General features: G+C 36.6%; 2 protein-coding genes across 2 annotated transcripts; both read left to right on the top strand.

Moving 5' to 3' along the window:
• The first annotated feature begins 1648 nt into the window (after positions 1 to 1648).
• LOC129244901 (coenzyme Q-binding protein COQ10, mitochondrial-like) lies at positions 1649 to 2922 on the top strand. The gene is made up of 3 exons (XM_054882804.1): positions 1649 to 1784; positions 1946 to 2047; positions 2114 to 2922. Exons 1-3 carry the CDS (start codon positions 1720 to 1722, stop codon positions 2559 to 2561), a joined length of 615 nt encoding a protein of 204 aa, XP_054738779.1. The 5' UTR covers positions 1649 to 1719; the 3' UTR covers positions 2562 to 2922.
• A 7562-nt stretch (positions 2923 to 10484) lies between these two features.
• On the top strand, positions 10485 to 11620 carry LOC129245226 (coenzyme Q-binding protein COQ10, mitochondrial-like). Its single transcript, XM_054883269.1, has 3 exons — positions 10485 to 10688; positions 10850 to 10951; positions 11018 to 11620. Exons 1-3 carry the CDS (start codon positions 10579 to 10581, stop codon positions 11484 to 11486), a joined length of 681 nt encoding a protein of 226 aa, XP_054739244.1. The 5' UTR covers positions 10485 to 10578; the 3' UTR covers positions 11487 to 11620.
• The last annotated feature ends 4157 nt before the right edge of the window (positions 11621 to 15777 follow it).

The following is a 15777-nucleotide window of genomic DNA, read 5'->3' as shown; positions in this document are numbered from 1 at the left end:
CGTGGACCCTAGAATGTGTTTGTACAATATGGGCATCAAATGGAAGCTGTTGGTGAATGCTTTAGTACAGAGTATTTCTCATGCCGCTCCGTGACTGGGGTCTCGAGATATAGGTCAAAACGTGGGCCCGGGTAACCTTTGGTTGTGGATGTGCAATATGGGTATCAAATGAAAGCTGTTGATAAGTGCTTTAATACGGGGTAATTTTCATACCTATTGATGACTAGGGTCTGGAAATATATGCCAAAACATGGACCCGCCGTGTCTTTGCACCGAATTAAACCAAACTTACGCACATTGTTAAGTAAGTATTGAAAATGGGTTTCGTAAAGTTTGGTTGTAATTCGGAGCACTGGCAACGGCTACAGCGTTCTTTTGAACCAGCCATAATGTCGCTTACTTTTTTAACGCTTGGGGTGGAACTGAACTGTGTGTGACAGTGTGAGTTACAATGTGTCAATATTTCTTTCTGGTTTGGATGCCATAAGGAAAAAACGTAAGTGCAACATGTAAAAATTGTTTGTGAATTTTTTTGGAGTGGATTTTGGAACAGTGAGTAATTTCTTACGAAATTTGAGAATTTAATGTGAAATCCGAATGAAATTATGTGTTCGTGGAAAAAAAAATTTTTTTCGTTTTTTTTTTTTTAAAATATATATGGATAATGGTTAAAAAAGCTCCAATGCTTAATAAAACAAATAAATTGAAACGAAAAATTCATGGATTATCAGGAAAAAAGACGATTGAATATGAATAAACGCGTTGATTTGAAATTTAAAAGCAATCTTCATTTTTCCTGATTTTCACATTTATATATATAGACTAGCAAACCCGACCCGCTTCGCTGGGCAAAGACACGGTGGGTCCACGTTTTGGCATATATTTCGAGACCCTAGTCATCAATAGGTATGAAAATTACCCCACGTTAAAGCACTTATCGACAGCTTCCATTTGATGCCCATATTGCACATCCACAACCAAAGGTTACCCGGGCCCACGTTTTGACCTATATCTCGAGACCCCAGTCACGGAGCGGCATGAGAAATACTCTGTACTAAAGCATTCACCAACAGCTTCCAATTGATACCCATATTGTATATACACATCCGAGGGTTACCCGGGCCCACGTTTTGACCTATATCTGGAGACCCCAGTCACGGAGCGGCATGAGAAATACTCTGTACTAAAGCATTCACCAACAGCTTCCAATTGATATCCATATTGTACAAACACATTCTAGGGTCCACGTGTTGGTCTCTATCTCGGGACCCTAGTCACGGAGCGGAATCGAAAATACTCTATACTAATGAAATCATCAACCGCTTCCATTTGCTACCCATATTGTACAAACACATCCTAGGGTTACCCGGGTTCACGTTTTGGCCTATTTCTCGAGACCCTGGTATCCGATTCTTAAAATTTTAAAACACAAACCATCTTCTGAATAGTGCAAACAAAGCCTAAGAATTTGGTTTGGATAGGTGAGCCCGTTCTTGAGTTAAAGATATTTTACATATACACGCTTTAAAATTCACTTCACAGAAACTACTGTGAAACCGGCAGAAATATTTCCTTCAGTGACATCATAACCTCATTTGAAAAAAATTGAATCAGTTGTAACTTGATTTGAATACGGAAAACACGAAAATAAAAATTTTAAATAACAATTCGTTTCAAAGCACAAAAAAAAAAAAAAAAAAAAATAATTCGTGTGGCATAATGTTCAAGAACGCAAAATTGTTGCTGGCAAATAGGCAACTTATCGGTTGCACCTACACACAATTGTAAGTATTACTTATTTCATACAAAAATCTAATTTCAATGAAAATTATATAACCCCCCTACCAAAGCATATCGTACCAGTTCGAATGTGTCTACATGAACTCGATATGGAAATCGCAATTCGCAACTTAATTTTTTCAAGTTTGTTTACTTCTCTTTATAGCACAGCTGCCGGCAGAAACGTGAACTGTCCTCAACGAGACTTCTTCACTTTTAGTGATCTTACAAACAAGAATCGGGAATATGCCAAAAAGGAGTTAATTGGGTAGGCGTGCAAATGTGTATTGCATCCGCTATTACTCACTTAAGTTGGCGTTTCGCAAATTTGCAGATACTCGATGCAAGAAATGTATGATGTGGTCGCCGACGTATCGAACTATTATAAGTTTGTGCCATACGTGAAAAAATCACTCGTACACAGTAAGCGCAATGACGGCTTCAAGGCTGACTTAATTGTCGGTTTCCCACCGCTAAACGAAAGTTATACATCAAACGTTTCGCTTCAAAATCCTGTGCTGGTAAAATCTGTATGCACAGATGGAAGATTATTCAACTATTTGCGTAACAATTGGCGATTTAGTCCCGCTCTGAAGGATATTCCACAATCTTGTGTTGTGGATTTCAAAGTAACTTTCGAATACACAGCAATATTGCTGTGCAATATTGCTGTGTATCAACGGTTTGAATTCGAAAGCTACTTTGAAATCCACAATACAAGATTGTGGAATATCCTTCAGACCGGGACTAAATCGCCAATTGTTACGCAAATAGTTGAATAATCTTCCATCTGTGCATACAGATTTTACCAGCACAGGATTTTGAAGCGAAACATTTGATGTATAACTTTCATTCAGCGGTGGGAAACCGACAATTAGGTCAGCCTTGAAGCCGTCATTACGCTTACTGTGTACGAGTGATTTTTTCACGTATGGCACAAACTTATAATAGTTCGATTTCAAAGTAACTTTCACAGCAATATTGCTGTGTATCAGCGGTTTATTTTATTTATTTATTATTATTGAAAAAGGATAAGATAATTATGCCTTAACAATCTAGAAAAAGCGTTAGCAACTAAGGCCATCAGCTTCTTAAAATTAATTTATTTCTACTATGTGTACAAATAAGACTTATGTATAAATATATCACACTTCAAAATAAATGTTTAGTTTGGTTATAAATCTTATAAATTCTTTTATGTTGGTGTGTGTTACATTTGAGAGCAATTCCCTTATATTGGGGTTGGCCATAGATTGGCGTATTGTTTCAAGCGCTAGGCATCCTTCGATTATATGTAGTATTGTTAAGTTCGCATCGTAGCAAAAATAGCAGAGTGGTGGTTGGACGTTTTGGAAGAGATGTTGTTGGGTTAGCCTGGTGTGTCCTAGACGGAAGCGGGTGTAAATAATCTGTTGCCTTCTTGTTATATTTGTTGGTAGTGTTGTTGGCTGACGAGTTGGGTTTATCTCTTTGTAGTAATGAGTATATTCAGACCACTGGGTAATTTCATTTCTTAGGCAGTTTTTGTAAGCCAGTTTTTTAATGTCCTTTTTGTTGATGGTATTGATGAGTTTAACTGGGGATTTCGTGGCTAATTTGGCAGCAGAGTCGGCAAGTGTATTGCCTTGTATTCCGATGTGGCCTGGAACCCATAACAGTTTGATTTTTTCGGTGTATTTAATAAGAATGTCTCTTATCTGTGATATTGTTGGGTCGGCAAAATTAGCATTTAAGATTGCTTGGATTGCTCCTAAGGAGTCGCTGCATATAAGATATCGGTGTTTATGTTTTGCGGCATATCGGCAGGCAAAGAGGATTGCTGTTGCTTCTGCTGAAAAGACTGATGAGTACCATGGTAGTACTGCAGATAGAATTGTTGAGGTATCGTCCACTACGCTACACCCAATGATATTACTGTTTTTGGATCCGTCTGTATATAGGGCGCTCCAGTTTACATGCGAGTTGCGTATATTTAGAAAGGATTGTAAATATACTGATATAGGTGTAGTTTCTTTTTTGTATTTCGTTAGGTGATAGAGTTTTTTTCCAGAGTCCAAGGAGGTGCACGAAGTAGGAGTGTTGGTAATGGAGTAATTGATATATCTTCCTCTTTTACCAATTCTATAAGTTTTTGCAGGGTAGAAGTTCTCCTCGTATTACGTTTTCTTTTTAATCTTTTTTTCAAAATAGCTTGAACTGGGGATCCTTCGTTATATGCCAACTTAAAAATCATCCCTGTATTGATGTAAACTATCCGACCCTTTAATGTTGGGAGTCCAGCTGCTGTTAATATATTTATGATTGGGGTGGTACGAAATGCTCCAATGGCCAGTCTTGCTGCTGTATGGTAGATTGATGATAATTTTGATAAATTTCTTTTTGAAGTTAGGGAAAATATTGGAAGGCCGTAATCTATTTTAGCTAATATTGTCGCTTTTATAATTCGTACAAAAGTGTTGGAATTGCTCTCCAATTTTATATTGCTTAAAGATTTTATAACATTCAATCTGCTTTGAAGTGAGTTGTGCAAATATGTGATGTGATCATTCCAGGTGTACTTATTATTAAACACTAAGCCTAGTATTTTAAGACTATTTACATTAGTAATATTGTTATTATTTATACATATGTTTATGTCTTGACAATTTTGTTTGTAGCAAATGTGTAGATGATTAGATTTATTAGCAGATATAATTGTTCCGCTGGCATTACACCAATTAGAAATTTTTTGGAGTAAAGTGTTTGTTTGGAATAAGAAGTTATCGATATTCCGAACAGTAGTAAACACGTATAGGTCATCCGCGTAAATAACGTGGTTGAAAAACTTGTGTTCTTTTATAAGACAGCTTAGTCGGTCGAATGCTATGAGAAATAGGACTACAGAAAGGGGTGACCCCTGGGGGATGCCATTTTCGATTGGCCACTGCTCAGATATCTTATTGCCGACTTTGACACAAATTTTTCGATTTTGTAGGTAGTGGCGTATATAGTTAATAATTTTTGGGCCGACTTTCCAGTTTATTAGCTGTTCTATTATCGTATGTAAGCCAACACGATCGAAGGCCTTTTTCATATCTAACGAAAGTATTGAAAAATGATTCTTGCAGGAGATGGAGTTAGATATCAGTTCGTCGAGTGCTAGTAAAGCATCTATTGTGCCACATCCTGGTTTGAAGGCGGTTTGATGGTTTGAAAATAGTTTTTTGTTGTTGCAAACCACATTAGTCTTCGTGCTATCATTATCTCCATGACTTTTGATAAACAAGGTATAAGTGATATGGGGCGGTATCCCTCAATGGTATTTTTTGGCTTGTTATGCTTAGAGATTGGAATAATTAAACTGGTTTTCCATTGTTGAGGGATTATGCTCGTTGTGAAAATTATATTGTAAAGGCTGCATAGCTTAGATTTTCCTATAAGCGGTAAGTTTTTGATGAGAGGGTAAGAGATGTTATCTAAGCCTGGGGTTTTGCCTTTAAGTGTCGAAATGCAAGCATTGAGTTCCAGTGGAGAAAAAGGGGCTTCTAATTGCATTGCTATCTTATCAGCTATATAGCCAGTGTTGACGGGGTTGGTATAAAGATTTTTTTTGTAGACAAATTCGTTGGAGAAAGTTCGGTTTTTAGAAAGTTCTGACCACGTTTTGACGAAGAAACGTCCGATTTCTTCATTAGAGGATGCGGAGGAGTTTTCGGATATTTGTATGACATGTATTCTGTTCGAAAGGAAGTTACCGTGTAGGATATTAACCTTCTTCCAAAGAGTACTTGATGGGGTTTGGTGATTTATATCTCTGGTAAATTCTACGAAGCGTTCCCTTTTGGAAATTTTGGCTTCTCTTTTGAATTTGGCATTTGCCTTTTTGTATTCTAAAATATTTTCTTTTGTGGGGTTGCGCTTTGCAGTTTTCCAGAGATACACTTTTTCGCGTCTGAGAGAGGATAAATTTTCATTCCACCAGTAAGTAACCCGACTGTGATGGTTTGGTGTGCGAGTGGGAATTGATGCGTTCGCGCAAAGTTTAATTTTCCTTGTTAGGATTGCTGTTGATTGGTTGCTGTTGTTTCTGTTGAGTGTAAGGTTGTCAAAGTGATAATCTATGAGGGTCTGGTAGGAGGTCCAATCTGCTAGCTCTAAGTTGTAGCGTTTGGTATTATCTGTGTGTGGCAGAGTGTTGTGATTAAATAAGCTCAGTGAAATTGGGTAGTGGTCGCTGCCGTAAGGCTCATCAAAAATTTTCCATGCAGCAGCGATGTTGAGGGGAGGATTGCAGATGCTAAGGTCTATGTAGGTGTGTGTGGATCTTGTTGAAAAATGTGTTGGGGATTTGTCGTTAAGTAAAATCAAATTACTGTTTTGAATGAAGTTAGTGATTATTCTGCCTTTTTTGTTAAAGTTCGGGGAACCCCAAAGCGGACTCCAGGCGTTTAAATCGGCCAAAAGCAAGAATGGGGTATTTGAGTTTGGAAAGAGATGCTGTAAATCAATTTCTGTGAGGCTATCTGTAGGCGATATGTAAGTACTAATTACTGTGAAATGGATATTAGATTTAATTTTAACTGAGATCGATAAAATATTGGTGTTCGTGTTTATTACAGTCTGTTCTAATGTGTTATTTATAAGCAGAGCAACTCCTCTTTTTGCTACAGAGTTTGGTTCTATATCGTTGTTTGTGTAGATAAAGAAATTTTTCGGTATTCTGTTTGATGGTGGCTTTGAGTGAAGGTGGGTTTCTTGCAGAGCGATTATGTCGAATTTATTTTCTTTTATGAGTAAAGTGAGCTCATTATAATTATTCAGATAACCATTAAGATTCCATTGCAGAATCTTAAGTACCATGATAAGCAAACTGAGTGGAGTTTAGAATCTCTACTAGCGAAAAACTGGTTTTCGGTAGTAAGAGTTCTTTTTATTGTTCCATGTCGGCAGGTGAATTAGAGCCATAGAGATTGGGAGTTAGAGAGGAATATGAGTAATTGTTGGGAAGCGTTATGTTATCAGTATTGTGTAGTTGTGGTGTGCTATTAATTATTTGAGACAATAATGTTTGTACATTGGGAATAGTGAGATTGTTGCTGTCTGATAAGGAGAGGTTCATAGAGTTGCTATTTATTGTTGAGTTTATTGCTTGTTGGCTTGTGGATGAACTAAGCATGTGGTTTTGAGTAGTTAAATGGTTTTCTTTAGTATTTGTGTAGTTTGAGTTGTTAGAGAGAGGAATAGTATTGTTGGGTAAAGGAGAGCGCTTTGGTGAGTTATCTTGGTTAAATGTATTCTGTGTTTCTATTATAGAGTTTTCTTGTTGAGTAGTGGATGGATTAAAAGTGGCTCTTTGAGTGGTTTCTGTGCTTTGAGTAGTATGGGAGAGATTTGGTATGTTGGGTATAGTCGGCAGATTATTGTTGTTGTTGTTTTGAGTATATGCTTTCTGTTCTTTTGGTTTTGTTACCTTTTTTTGAATTGCTTCTTTTAGATTTTCCCGTGGGGAAATATATTCTTTTTGATTATGATTAATTGCTTCAGTGGCTTCGCGAAAAGAGCACTTGTTTAATGTTTTGTAGGTAAGTATATCTTTCCTCTTTTGTAATGTTGGACATTTGATGTTGTTGGATCTATGCTGTTGCTTACAATTAATGCACTCAACTTTTATACATGGTGAAGGGTCGTGAAATGTAGAGGAACACACGTTGCATTTATTTTCTGATTTACAATATTTTAATGTATGACCTAAAGTATAGCAATTTTTGCATTGCATTGGGGATGGGATATAGGGCTCCACCTTTACTTTCAGCCAAGCTACATTGACTTCGACAGGAAGTTCGTATGCGTTAAAAGTAATAATATGCAAGGGAGTGTTTATGACTTTACCGTCTTTAAATTTAGTAATTTTTTTGCATTCTGTGGCTCCTTGGTTTTGTAGACCTTCAACGATTTCAGTTTCTGTTAAGGTGGGTAGAAAAGTAGAGTAAATCACACCTTTTATAGTATTGAGTGTGGGGTGAAGGCTCACTGAAATATCACATAAATTTGATAACTTAATAGCTTTAAGAAATTTTGTGGTTTGTTGATTATTTTTTGTTAATATGAGGAGATCTCCATCTCTGGTAAACGAAATTGAGTTTGGCTGCTCTGTAGTGATTGACTCTAGGGTTTTGTAGCAAAAATATATTAAATGTTTTTAGTGGTTTCGTGTTGTCTTTGTTTTTCACAATAATAAATTTTGGGCAAATTGTTGGGTTGACGTTTAATGGTTTGTTGTTTTTCTTGAGGTAAGGAAAGTCACGTGTATTGTTAAGGTTAAGGGTTTTACGTTTAGGGGGGGCTCTTCCCCGAGAATTGCAAAGTAATTATGATCCCTCCCTCCTCGCTCTGAGGACATGGTGGATACTTTTTTTTTTTTAATCACACTGCGTTTACTTATATAGTTAAGTTCACGTATTGGGTGTAAAATTAAACGAATGAAAATTAGAAGCACTATACAACAACACAAAATTTGATCGCTTTGCTAGTATAGAGACACAGTAAGAAGATGTGAACTGGTAGACAATTACTCACTGTCAATTACTCACTGGTATCAGCGGTTTGCATTCGAAAGTTACTTTGAAATCGACAACACAAGATTGTGGAATATCCTTCAGAGCGGAACGAAATCGCCAATTGTTAAGCAAATAATTGAATAATGTTCCATCGATGCATACGGATTTTACCAGCACAGGATTTTTTTTCGATTTAATTTGCGATCAAATGGACCATGCTCTTGTGGCGGAAGCTGAACGACGACACGGACCACCTTCAATTAAATCGCATATATTGTCATGGCGAAGATCTTGGGGATTCTGCTGTTTCCGTGGCGCCAACTGAATCTGATAGCGGGTTCTTATAGAACTTCACAAAAGAAAACGAAAAAATAAGTAAATTTTTTTGATATTTCGCTTAGTTTTCGAGATATTTAATAAAAAAGGTCTCAAATTGTCTCATTTCAGTAGTGTCTAAACTTTTTGATCTACATTATCGCACAATATGATTTTTCAATCACTTCAGGTGTTCTTCGTCCATCCAATTCCATTTGTTTCAACTCCAAATAAGTATTCTCATACTTCTTCGCCAACCACTCAGGTAATGGCTTAGACCAGTCTTCCGGAGGCTGTGTTCGCTTATTCCACGTTGTATTACCATAGTGTGCCTCCATGCGTTTTCGCCGTGGACATTTTGGGTATTATTTAACAACTAAATCATATCTGGTAATATGAAAATAGTGATTTAGAAAACAGCTGTTTGGAGCCGGCTCTCTTCTTCTTCTTATGAAAAAATAGGCAACAATAATTTTATGCTCTAATTTTAAAACCCGTATTACTGTGGTAAATTTGTTTCGAAATTGGCTCAAAACTCTTTTAGGTAACTAGTTTTAAATGTATTTTTTTTTATTATTATAAGAGCACTTAGCACTACGACCTGAAAGATGTATTGTGCCTTTTTCATGGATTAAAAGTATTTCTCTGAGCCCAAATTCCTCAACAAATTTTAGTGTTTGTCCTATTTTATGGAGCCCTTCTTTCCTCTGGTAAAATATGTTTACACTGGTGTTTGCCCCTCTTATGCATCAGTGCTGGACACGGACATTCAGTGTCTTACTAGTATTGCCTATGGTTCTTTTAAGGTCCTCTTGTTGTTGTAAGAGGAAAAACATTCCCCATACTTGTACGGGGAGTGCTGCTGGAGTGACAGTCCTTGACCGGATATACTACATATAGTAAGTCCGGGTGTTCCGGTAACATAGAACCGACTGTTTGAGGAACGCCACTTACATTTGTTAATATACTGCCCACATTGAAAATTTCTAATTTTTTAAAAGCTATATCCCATCTGTGATAACCACAATCATGATCAACAGATTGAGATGGGCAGGTCACACATTGCGGGCTAACACGTGTTACCCACCTCAACAAATACGCTTCGGTGACAGAGAAGAAGGGGCCGCCCGCCGCTTAAAAATTTTAACTGGTTGTAGTACATAAGAATGCAATCTCTTAACCTGAAGGCGAGTTCCCAATTGGTCTATATCTGGAGTCCTTAGTTACCTAGCGAAAAGAAAAGTCCTCTTTTCATTAGCATTTATCAACAGCTCCCATTTGCTACCCATATTGTACGAACACATCCTTAAGTTATCGGGGTCCACATTTTGGCCGATATCTCGAGACCCTAGTCACGAAGCGGCATCAAAAATACTCTATACTATAGAATCATCAGCAGCTTCCATTTGCTACCCATATTGTACAAACACATCCTAGGGTTACCCGGGTCCACGTTTTGGATTATATCTCCAGACCCTAGTCACGGAACGGTATGAAAAATACTCTATACTATAGAAATCATCAACCGCTTCCATTTGCTACCCATATTGTACAAACACATCCTAGGGTTATCCGGGTTCACGTTTTGGCCTATTTCTCGAGACCCTGGTATCCGATTCTTAAAATTTCAAAACACAAACCATCTACTGAATAGTCCAAACAAAGCCTAAAAATTTGGTTTGGATAGGTGAGCCCGTTCTTGAGTTATAAGATATTTTACATATACACGCTTTAAAATTCACTTCACAGAAACTACTGTGAAACCGGCAGAAATATTTCCTTCACTGACATCATAACGTCATTGAAAAAAATTGAATCAGTTGTAACTTGATTTGAATACGGAGAACACGAAAATAAAAATTTTAAATAATAATAAATAATAAATTAAGCACAAAAAAAAAACAATTCGTGTGTTTTTGTTTTCAATAGTGTGAATAGTGAATTGCAGATGGGCAGATCCTTTACACGTAGCTGTGGAATTTTTTGTGGCGTAATGTTCAAGAACGCAAAATTGTTGCTGGCAAATAGGCAACTTATCGGTTGCACCTACACACAATTGTAAGTATTACTTATTTCATACAAAAATCTAATTTCAATGAAAATTATATAACCCCCCTACCAAAGCATATCGTACCAGTTCGAATGTGTCTACATGAACTCGATATGGAAATCGCAATTCGCAACTTAATTTTTTCAAGTTTGTTTACTTCTCTTTGTAGCACAGCTGCCGGCAGAAACGTGAACTGTCCTCAACGAGACTTCTTCACTTTTAGTGATCTTACAAACAAGAATCGGGAATATGCCAAAAAGGAGTTAATTGGGTAAGCGTGCAGATGTGTATTGTATCCGCTATTACTCACTTAAGTTGGCGTTTCGCAAATTTGCAGATACTCGATGCAAGAAATGTATGATGTGGTCGCCGACGTATCGAACTATTATAAGTTTGTGCCATACGTGAAAAAATCACACGTACACAGTAAGCGCAATGACGGCTTCAAGGCTGACCTAATTGTCGGTTTCCCACCGCTGATTGAAAGTTATACATCAAACGTTTCGCTTCAAAATCCTGTGCTGGTAAAATCTGTATGCACCGATGGAAGATTATTCAATTATTTGCTTAACAATTGGCGATTTAGTCCCGGTCTGAAGGACATTCCACAATCTTGTGTTGTGGATTTCAAAGTAGCTTTCGAATTCAAATCGCTGATACACAGCAATATTGCAAATATTTTTTTCGATTTAATTTGCGATCAAATGGAGCATGCTTTTGTGGCGGAAGCTGAACGACGACACGGACCACCTTCAATTAAATCGCTTATATTATGGCGAAGATCTATTAAACTATTAAAGCTATGAACGTGCAATACTTAACTACCGTTATTGCGATTTGAAAGACAGTTGGTTGTTCTAATGAAACACATTCAGACAGAACTTTTTCATTCAGTATCGAAGTTTATTTTCTTAGTCGATATGGGTCTTGCTGGACGAGTTTGCGAATTATTCTAAAAAAAAAAAAAAAAAATTTGTCAATTTTCAATATTTTTTAATAATCATTTGTTTTTAACTCGTTACGTTAAATTACATAAATTTGTCAATTATCAATATTTTTTAATATAAATTTACATTAACATAGTTTAATACATCTATATTAATATTATAAAGAGGAAAACTTTGTTTGTTTGTAATGAATAGGCTCAAAAACTACTGGACCGATTTTAAAAATTCTTTCACCATTCGAAAGCTACATCATCCACGAGTAACATGGATTATATTTTATTTTGGAAATAGGGCTCGAGATATAGGTCAAAACGTGGACCCGGGTAACCTTCGGATGTGTATGTACAATATGGGTATCAAATGGAAGCTGCTGGTGAATGCTTTAGTCCAGAGTATTTTTCATGCCGCTCCGTGACTAGGGTCTCGAGATAGAGACCAAAACGTGGACCCTAGAATGTGTTTGTACAATATGGATATCAAATTGAAGCTGTTGGTGAATGCTTTAGTACAGAGTATTTTTTATGCCGCTCCGTGACTGGGGTCTCGAGATATAGGTCAATACGTGGACCCGGGTAACCTTTGGTTGTGTATGTACAATATGGGTATCAAATGAAAGCTGTTGGTGAATGCTTTAGTACAGAGTATTTTTCATGCCGCTCCGTGACTGGCGTCTCGAGATAGAGACCACATCGTGGACCCTAGAATGTGTTTGTACAATATGGGTATCAAATGAATGCTGTTGATAAGTGCTTTAATACGGGGTAATTTTTATACCTATTGATGACTAGGGTCTCGAGATATAGGTCAAAACGTGGACCCGGGTAACCTTCGGATGTGTATGTACAATATGGGTATCAAATGAAAGCTGTTGGTGAATGCTTTAGTACAGAGTATTTTTCATGCCGCTCCGTGACTGCGGTCTCGAGATATAGGTCAATACGTGGACCCGGGTAACCTTTGGTTGTGTATGTACAATATGGGTATCAAATGGAAGCTGCTGGTGAATGCTTTAGTCCAGAGTATTTTTCATGCCGCTCCGTGACTGGCGTCTCGAGATAGAGACCACATCGTGGACCCTAGAATGTGTTTGTACAATATGGGTATCAAATGAATGCTGTTGATAAGTGCTTTAATACGGGGTAATTTTCATACCTATTGATGACTAGGGTCTCGAGATATAGGTCAAAACGTGGACCCGGGTAACCTTCGGATGTGTATGTACAATATGGGTATCAAATGAAAGCTGTTGGTGAATGCTTTAGTACAGAGTATTTTTCATGCCGCTCCGTGACTGGGGTCTCGAGATATAGGTCAATACGTGGACCCGGGTAACCTTTGGTTGTGTATGTACAATATGGGTATCAAATGAAAGCTGTTGATAAGTGCTTTAATACGGGGTAATTTTCATACCTATTGATGACTAGGGTCTGGAAATATGTATATGCCAAAACGTGGACCCGCCGTGTCTTTGAACCGAATTAAACCAAACTTACACACATTGTTAAGGAGGTATTGAAGATGGTTTCCGTATAGTTTGGATACCTATTGGTATATAGGGTCTCGAGATATAGGTCAAAACGTGGACCCCGGTAACCTTCGGATGTGTATGTACAATATGGGTATCAAATGGAAGCTGTCGGTGAATGCTTTAGTTCAGAGTATTTCCATCCGCTCCGTGACTAGGGTCTCGAGATAGAGACCAAAACGTGGACCCTAGAATGTGTTTGTACAATATGGATATCAAATTGAAGCTGTTGGTGAATGCTTTAGTACAGAGTATTTTTCATGCCGCTCCGTGACTGGGGTCTCGAGACATAGGTCAAAACGTGGACCCGGGTAACCTTTGGTTGTGTATGTACAATATGGGTATCAAATGAAAGCTGTTGATAAGTGCTTTAATACGGGGTAATTTTCATACCTATTGATGACTAGGGTCTCGAAATATATGCCAAAACGTGGACCCGCCGTGTCTTTGCACAGAATTAAACCAAACTTACGCACATTGTTAAGTAAGTATTGAAAATGGGTTTCGTAAAGTTTGGTTGTAATTCGGAGCACTGGCAACGGGTACAGCGTTCTTTTGAACCAGCCATAATGTCGCTTACTTTTTTAACGCTTCGGGCGGAACTGAACTGTCAAATTGACAGTGTGAGTTACAATGTGTCAATATTTCTTTTTGATTTGGATGCGATAAGGAAAAAACGTAAGTGCAACATGTAAAAATTGTTTGTGAATTTTTTTGGAGTGGATTTTGGAACAGTGAATAATTTCTTACGAAATTTGAGAATTTAATGTGAAATCCGAATGAAATTATGTGTTCGTGGAAAAACATTTTTTTTTCGTTTTTTTTTTTGAAAAATATATATTAAATGGATAATGGTTAAAAAAGCTCCAATGCTTAATAAAACATATAAATTGAAACGAAAAATTCATGGATGATCAGGAAAAAAGACGATTGTTTATTCATATGCGTTGATTTGAAATTTAAAAACAATCTTCTTTTTTCCTGATTTTCAATTTATATTTTATATTTACTCAAAAACAAATAGAAAAACAAAAAATATTGTTTATGCCAAAGCGCTTGAATAAAGAGTAAAGAAATAAATAATATGAAAATCATATATTTTCTGTTCTAAACCATATCTATTCTATTTTAGTGTGCCCAGCGAAGGGGGCCGGGTTTGCTAGTATATCGCACCCTAAATACAAAAGGGTCACAATTCAAAATGTACGTTCTACTCAAATATGAACGAGACGGTATCAATAAAACGGTCCGCGGATGACATATGGCAAAAATAATTTTTTTGTTTTTTGGTAGGACTGTTATAAGCTTACATGGCAAATTTCAGCGTGATATATCACATAGTTTGGTTTCTGTGCTACTGTAAACAAGTCAAGCTCGAGTGTGGAAAATTTAGAGTTGTGCCCCTTTTGTATTTAGGGTGCGATATAATAAATTGCCTTTTGTTCGGTCCTCGAATAATCTTTCCTACTTACAAAAAAAAAATTCTCAAAAATCGACTATTTTTGGCCCCAAACAGTGGCGTTCCCCCTTAATTTCCTAGAATTCGCTCTCAAAGAGAAAAATAAAAAAAATTAATATAAATGAACACAAAGCAGTAAAAATTTGCAAGCTCACCTTATTAAATTGTTGACGGGAAGAAGTCACAAAAAGTAAAAAAAAAAAAATTAAAAAAAAAAAAATTAAAAAATAAAGCAAATATAATGCAAAATAACGACCCTAGCACCACATGATTTATTTCGTCCATAATAATTTATTCTATTTCATGAACGATGTCAGATGAAGAACATTAAATTCTCAATTGAATTATTGTGACAATCATAGCTTTCTATATATTTTCCTTGCTGCTGTATATGCATGTATGCAAGTATATGATATACATACATACATATATTGCCAAATTAGTTAATAACCAAGAAGTGCAAGCATAAAACACCAAAGATATCTTCAATGCTTTCGATTTGCATTTCGCAAACTGCAGCAGCGGTGACTGGAAGCTGTGGTTCAGAAATGCATGCCTCTACATGATTGACCGATTCCTATTTAATATAGGATATCTAAATTAGATACTCCATTTTAATCAATTTTTTTAATTTAAATTTAGAATTTTGTCTCAATTCGAAAAATTTTAATTCGTGTTTATTTTTACTTTGCGTTTAACTGTTTCTCTCACTTGCAAATTCTTACAAGTAAAAAAGTAAGTCTGTAAGTCGGTTTACTGACGATAGTTTAACGTGAGAACGTCATAAGAAAATACTGATGTACTGGTTGCAATTTTCAAAACAAAATTTTAATTTTATTTGTTTGATAGATATTTTGTATGGATATAGAGGAGGAGGTAAATGGAATCGCAATGGAATAGGTCAAGTTAAATTTACACAAACATGAAACATTTCTCAAATTCATGAAAGATATGTTCAATTTCGATTGTGCATCAGACGTTAATAAGTCAACAACACTAAGAGGCACCATCATCGATTTGCCTTTTTCAAGATACTTTACACTCGAAACACTCCCTTTCATTTCCTACTTTTTCTATCATCGTCCTATTCTCAACAGAGAAATGGTTCATTACCATGCACACAGGAAGAAGGCATATGCAAATACAAGTATGTGAATTTATATACC

Source organism: Anastrepha obliqua, chromosome 4 (assembly GCF_027943255.1).
Source record: "Anastrepha obliqua isolate idAnaObli1 chromosome 4, idAnaObli1_1.0, whole genome shotgun sequence".
NCBI lineage: Eukaryota > Metazoa > Arthropoda > Insecta > Diptera > Tephritidae > Anastrepha > Anastrepha obliqua.
Note: the sequence above shows the minus strand (reverse complement) of the source record. Positions and strands in the feature narration are given on the sequence as shown.

Coding starts and splice junctions, on each gene's coding strand:
- LOC129244901 (XM_054882804.1), top strand. CDS start 1,720: ATGTTCAAGAACGCAAAATTGTTGCTGGCAAATAGGCAACTTATCGGT. Junction 1,785..1,945: donor GGTTGCACCTACACACAATT/GTAAGTATTACT, acceptor TTCTCTTTATAG/CACAGCTGCCGGCAGAAACG. Junction 2,048..2,113: donor GCCAAAAAGGAGTTAATTGG/GTAGGCGTGCAA, acceptor GCAAATTTGCAG/ATACTCGATGCAAGAAATGT.
- LOC129245226 (XM_054883269.1), top strand. CDS start 10,579: ATGGGCAGATCCTTTACACGTAGCTGTGGAATTTTTTGTGGCGTAATG. Junction 10,689..10,849: donor GGTTGCACCTACACACAATT/GTAAGTATTACT, acceptor TTCTCTTTGTAG/CACAGCTGCCGGCAGAAACG. Junction 10,952..11,017: donor GCCAAAAAGGAGTTAATTGG/GTAAGCGTGCAG, acceptor GCAAATTTGCAG/ATACTCGATGCAAGAAATGT.